This window comes from Xyrauchen texanus, chromosome 25 (genome assembly GCF_025860055.1).
Source record: "Xyrauchen texanus isolate HMW12.3.18 chromosome 25, RBS_HiC_50CHRs, whole genome shotgun sequence".
Lineage (NCBI taxonomy): Eukaryota > Metazoa > Chordata > Actinopteri > Cypriniformes > Catostomidae > Xyrauchen > Xyrauchen texanus.
The window spans coordinates 6,411,398-6,418,009 of record NC_068300.1 but is presented as its reverse complement, the minus strand read 5'-3'; the positions used below and the strand labels follow the sequence as shown (position 1 = coordinate 6,418,009).

General features: G+C 41.2%; 1 protein-coding gene across 1 annotated transcript; it reads right to left on the bottom strand.

Moving 5' to 3' along the window:
- Positions 1–388: 388 nt before the first annotated feature.
- Positions 389–3,041, bottom strand: LOC127618602 (zinc finger protein 501-like). Its single transcript, XM_052091169.1, has one exon. It carries the CDS (start codon positions 3,003–3,005, stop codon positions 1,803–1,805), a length of 1,203 nt encoding a protein of 400 aa, XP_051947129.1. The 5' UTR covers positions 3,006–3,041; the 3' UTR covers positions 389–1,802.
- Between the last annotated feature and the right edge of the window lie 3,571 nt (positions 3,042–6,612).

Genomic DNA, 6,612 nt, shown 5'->3' with positions numbered 1-6,612 from the left:
TTGATGCATATTGCAGATTTTCTGTTAATCCAATGAACTAATCCACTACTGAAATATTACTGTGTCCATCAGTTATTTGATAGATCAAAATGAAATTGCTGATCCAAACACCCAAATATTTATAAATGAAAATGATGGAAATTGTCAGGGTGCCTAAACTTCTGCATACACCTGTATATCTAACTACGTTCAACAATTGACTACATTTGTCAAAATAACAACATTTAAACATAGGCATCACTTATGGGTGTAATGGGTGGGACATGTCTTGAACACATTTTGCCTTTGCCAATTTTGTCCCCACAACTTCCTGAAATTGCTTGAAGTGTCTAATGCATAAGAAACATTGCCAGTTCTTGAGCAGGAGTTTCCATTTCACTTGTGTGTGTGATACTAACTGGCGGTCTGGCCCTATAATATTACTTTGAACGGTTTGATGAACCATGAATTATGACAACACAAATCATAGGAAGTGATTATAGGCTAATACCGATCATTGGCCGGATTGATCAAGGCATCACAAATAATTTAGCCCACTCAAAACAAAAATGTATCCCATTCCAACAAAAATAACTGTAAAAATCATGTAAGGAATTTCTTAAATGTCCTTTGTTATTGTCTTAGATGATGCTGCTCTTTTGGGGGAAATTCCATATATCTGATGCAGTCATCAAGTCGGACTCAGAGTGGCATACATTGTATTTCACAGGCATTTAGGGGGCAGTACTTCCAGATTTCGACAAAGTTTTCAAGGTTAAACAAAATTTCCAATGGGTGAAGACTCTGAATCAACCAGCCCTAATCCAATTAACAAAACTTCATCATCCAAATGACTTGAGACATTCACATCTTGGCATTGCATTCACCTCAGAAAGTAACTGAAACATAAACAATGATCAACAACCAAACAATGGGACCAAGTCATGATGCTACACACCGGGTCCCTTATCAGGCTAATCAAGCCTCTGAGAGGGATAAGTGGTGGTGGTGTAGTGGTCTAAACCACATAACTGATAAACTGGTAATCAGAAGGTCGTTGGTTCGAACCCCACAGCCACCACCATTGTGTCCTTGAGCAAGACACTTAACTCCAGGTTGCTCCAGGGGGATTGTCCCTGTAATAAGTGCACTGTAAGTCGCTTTGGATAAAAGTGTCTGCCAAATGCATAAATGTAAATGTAAATGGATAAAAGCCGACCGGAGATGGCGTTGCGACAGAAAGAGAGATTTAAGGGCAGCTGCCGGACACCTGTGTGTGTTTGTGTCTTTTGGTTCAGTTTTTCATTAAATTATTATTTATATTGTCAAGCCGGTTCTCGCCTCCACCTTTCCATTTATCCCTTTACACTGGTGCCAAAACTTAGTAAGGAGGAGGGATGTGCCTTAGTGGAGTTCTCTCTGCTACCATCCACCCCAAAGGAGGACAGAAGAGCCCAGCCGCCTGGAAACAGAGAAACTCCCGCTGACCGCGAGGGGCTCCCAACCAACCGCCTGGAGCTGTTACCGCTGCCAGGGGCGGGGAAGACCCCTACCATCTTCCAAAAAAACAGCAGGGCATCCCATCCGCCAGGGGCCGGAGGACTGCCTCTGATCTGCCCGGGGAGGCAAGGCTGTCATCCAATAGAGGGTGGAGGAGTGGCCAAGGACCAAGCTATGGCGTATCGGAGAACCAACAAGTATATGTTTTTTCCCTCTCTTTTAAATTTTACTGTGTTTTTTTTAGCTGTCCTTTACTGTTACAAGTGAGTACCCACTGTTTTTAATTATTATTGTTGTTTCCCTCCTCCTCTCGCCTCACAGATTCAGGAAGGCGGGGAAGACCTGCCAGCAGACGGTATTTTCATGTATTCTTTCTGAGAGACTGAAACTCTTTTCACAGTATGCACACTTTTTACTCCAGTGTGAATTCTCTCGTGTGTTTTCAGGTTTTGTGACCGAGTGAAACTCTTCCCACAGGTTGAGCACTTGTAAGGTTTTTCTCCAGTATGAATTCTCTCATGTGTTTTCAGGTTTTGTGACTGATTGAAACTCTTTTCACAGTGTGCGCACTTATGAGGTTTTTCTCCAGTGTGAATCCTCTCATGTGTTTTCAGGTTTTGTGACTGATTGAAACTCTTTTCACAGTGTGAGCACTTGTGAGGTTTTTCTCCAGTATGGATTCTCTCATGTGTTTTCAGGTTTTCTGACTGATTGAAACTCTTTTCACAGTGTAAGCACTTGTAAGGTTTTTCTCCTGTATGAATTCTCTCATGTGTTTTCAGGTTTTCAGAGTGATTAAAACCCTTTTCACAGTGTGAGCACTTGTAAGGTTTTTCTCCAGTATGAATTCTCTCGTGTGATTTTAGGTGTTCTGACTGAGTGAAACTCTTTCCACATTGTGAGCACTTGTAAGGTTTTTCTCCAGTATGAATTCTCTCATGTTTTTTCAGGTCTTGTGACTGAGTGAAACTCTTTCCACAGTGTGAGCACTTGTAAGGTTTTTCTCCAGTATGAATTCTCTTGTGTTTTTTCAGGTCCTGTGACTGAATGAAACTCATTCCACAGTGTGAGCACTTGTAAGGTTTTTCTCCAATATGAATTCTCTCGTTTGTTTTCATGTGTTCTGACTGAGCGAAACTCTTTCCACTGTTTGAGCACTTGTAAGGTTTCAGTCCAGCATGAATTTTTTGGTGCCGTTTCAAGTTGTTGACTTTCATATAAGTCTTTCCACATTCAAAGCACATATAGGCCCCGGCACAGTTATGTATTTTCTGATGATCTTTATAATGGGACAGGTGTGAAAAACTACTTTCACAAGAAGAACACTTGTAAGGCTTCTCATTTGTGAGTGTTTTCAGATGTTGTTTTAGAACTGAATCCAACACAAATGGTTTACGACACTTGGCATATTCAAATGGTCTTTCTCCAGAGTGACAACGGAGATGATTCTTGAGATGGCCTGCATGTGAGAAACTTTTCCCGCACTGATGGCATGTGTAAGACGTCTCTACTGTGTGAACTCTCATGTGCACATTAAGCTGGCTTTTATATGTGAAACTCTTTCCACACTGAGAGCAAGTGGAAGATTTCTTGGAAGATTCCTTGGCTGCTCTTCTTTGAACCTTTTTAGAGAGAATTTCTTCTTAGTCTTTGAGAAACTCAAAGACTTTTTATGTGAAGTTGTAAAATCATGATGTTTCTGATACTGAAGTTTTTCCTCCACTTCATTCAGTTTTTGATGTTCCTCTTTCACTTCCATCAGCTCTACAATGAACACAGTAAATTGACAAAAATCAATTCAAGAGGGACAAATGTGAAACATTAATTGACAACAATCAAATGACAAATGACCATTTAACCCTAATTTAAAGGGCAGAACACAAATGTCCAGTAAAGGTCAAAGTAATCATAAATACAGTGCATCCGGAAAGTATTCACAGCGCTTCACTTTTCCCACATTTTGTTATGTTACAACCTTATTTAAATGGATTAAATTCATTATTTTCCTCAATTCTACAAAAAAAACCCATAATGACAATGTGAAAGAAGTTTGTTTGAAATGTTTTCAAATTTATTACAAATAAAATACGAAAAAAAAAAAAAAAAAAAAAAACAATCACATGTACATAAGTATTCACAGCCTTTGCTCAATACTTTGTTGAAGCACCTTTGGCAGCAATTACAGCCTCAAGTCTTTTTGTGTATGATGCTACAAGCTTGGCACACCTATTTTTGGGCAGTTTCTCCCATTCTTCTTAGCAGGACCTCTCAAGCTCCATCAGGTTGGATGGGGAGCATCGGTGCACAGCCATTTTCAGATCTCTCCAGAGATGTTCAATCGGGTTAAAGTCTGGGCTCTGGCTAAGCCACTCAAGGACATTCACAGAGTTGTCCCGTAGCCACTCCTTTGTTATCTTGGCTGTGTGCTTAGGGTCGTTGTCCTGTTGGAAGATGAACCTTCGCCCCAGTCTGAGGTCCAGAGTGCTCTGGAGCAGGTTTTCATCAAGGATGTCTCTCTGCATTGCTGCATTCATCTTTCCCTTGATCCTGACTAGTCTCCCAGTTCCTGCCGCCGAAAAACATCCCCACAGCATGATGCTGCTGCCACCAACATGCTTCACTGTAGGGATGGTATCGGCCAGGTGATGAGCAGTGCCTGGTTTCCTCCAGACATGACGCTTGCCATTCAGGCCAAAGAGTTCAATCTTTGATTCATCAGACCAGAGAATTTTGTTTCTCATGGTCTGAGAGTCCTTCAGGTGCCTTTTGGCAAACTCCAGACAGGCTGTCATGTGCCTTTTACTGAGGAGTGGCTTCCGTCTGGACAATCTACCATACAGGCATCATTGGTGGAGTGCTGCAGAGATGGTTGTTCTTCTGGAAGGTTATCCTCTCTCCACAGAGAAATGCTGGAGCTCTGTCAGAGTGACCATCGGGTTCTTGGTCACCTCCCTGACTAAGGCCCTTCTCCCCCGATCGCTCAGTTTGACCAGGTGGCCAGCTTTAGGAAGAGTCCTGGTGGTTCCAAACTTCTTCCATTTAAGGATGATGGAGGCCACTGTGCTCACTGGGACCTTCAATACTACAGAATTGTTTCCGTAACCTTCCCCAGATCTGTGCTTTGATACAATCCTGTCTCGGAGGTCTACAGACAATTCTTTGGACTTCATGGCTTGGTTTGTGCTCTGACATGTACTGTTAACTGTGGGACCTTATATAGACAGGTGTGTGCCTTTCCAAATCAGGTTCAATCAACTGAATTTACCACAGGTGGACTCCAATCAAGTTGTAGAAACATCTCAAGGATGATCAGTGGAAACAGGATGCACCTGAGCTCAATTTTGAGTGTCATGGCAAAGGCAGTGAATACTTATATACATGTGATTTTTTTTTCCTTTTTTTATTTTTAATACATTTGCAAAGATATCAAACAAACTTCATGTTGTAATTATGGGGTATTGTTTGTAGAATTTTGAGGAAAATAATGAATTTAATCCATTTTGGAATAAGGCTGTAACATAAAATGTGGAAAAAGTGAAGCCAGGAAGTTAAAGCTTGGTCACAAATGGGTATTCCAAATGGACAATGGCCACAAGCATACCTCTAAAGTTGTGGAAAAAAGGCTTAAGGACAACAAAGTCAAGGTATTGGAGTGGCCATCACAAAGCCCTGACCTCAAAACTATTTGTGGGCAGAACTGAAAAAGCGTGTGTGAGTAAGGAGGCCTTCAAACATGACTCAGTTACACCAGTTCTGTCTGGAGGAATGGGCCAAAATTCCAGCAACTTATTGTGAGAAGCTTGTGGAAGGATACCCAAAACGTTTGACCCCAGTTAAACAATTTAAAGGCAATGCTACAAAATATTTCTGACCCACTGGGAATGTGATGGATAAAAAAGCTGAAATAAATAATTCTCTCTACTATTATTCACTTATTTCACATATTTAAAAATAAAAGTAGTGATCCTAACTGACCTAAGACAGGGAATGTTTTCTATGATTAAATGTCAAAAATTGTGAAAAACTGAGTTTAAATGTATTTGGCTAATGTGTGTGTGTGTGTGTGTAAACTTCTGACTTCAACAGTAAGTGGATTCTTGAATAACGTATTGTTTCCTATGGTAAAAAAAAGTAAACTGGCACGAAAATGTAAAACAACATTAAAGGAAGAAACATACCTGAAGGAAAAAAATCACCAACTTCATCACTCCGTTGTTCCTCTAGAGTGTTTTCTTCTTTTATCTCCTCCAGCGTCACTTCAATCTCCGCTGGTGTCTGCAGCATCTGCTGTTCTCCAGCATTACAGACAGAAGTCAGAGACTCTGTGGAGGTTTGATCATCATCATCTTCATCTCTCTGTTGTTCCTCTGCTGTAATTTCTTCTTTTATCTCCACCAGCTTCACTTCAATCTTCACTGGTGTCTGCAGCATCTGCTGTTCTTCAGCGTTACAGACAGAAGTCAGAGACTCTGTGGAGGTTTGATCACTATCATCTTTATCTCTCTGTTGTTCCTCTGATGTGGTTTCTCTTCTCATCTTCATCAGATTCCTGCAGTCCAGCAGCTTCACGGAACACATCTTCACTGGTATCTGCATCGTCTGCTGTTCTTCAGCATTACAGACAGAAGTCAGAGACTCTGTGGAGGTTTGATCACCCTGATTACCGTCAGTAGAACAGAGTAAAGTGAGCTGTGAGTCCTGTGTGTCTCTGGATCTCTGTTCAGAGAGTTTGTCCAGCAGTCGCTGTGGTGTGGACTGATCTCTGCCGCTCCACACTGAATCCTGACATTCTGTGGAGGTCCCATCAGTCACACACACTGAAGATTGACAAGAAACCTTTTCCAGCTCCTGACAAAAACAACACAATCACATCTGTACATTCATCATGACAGAGTCAGAGTCGTTTCATATCATTTGAAAGCTTACTTACGATCTCAAATTTAACTTGCTCAAAACAGGTGCAGGGTGAAACAAATTCTGTTTCCTTAAGTTTTGTCTTCAGTGACATCACCTCTTTCTTCAGCTGAGAGATTTCCATGATGAAATCATCAATATCCAGCATGGACAGATCAGTTCCTACTGATTTACAGCAGATCACATCCACCTGCGCTCTCATGATGAACATCTGAACAC

Excerpts from the sequence above, each read along its gene's own strand:
- LOC127618602 (XM_052091169.1), bottom strand. The coding sequence starts at position 3,005 with ATGAGAGTTCACACAGTAGAGACGTCTTACACATGCCATCAGTGCGGG.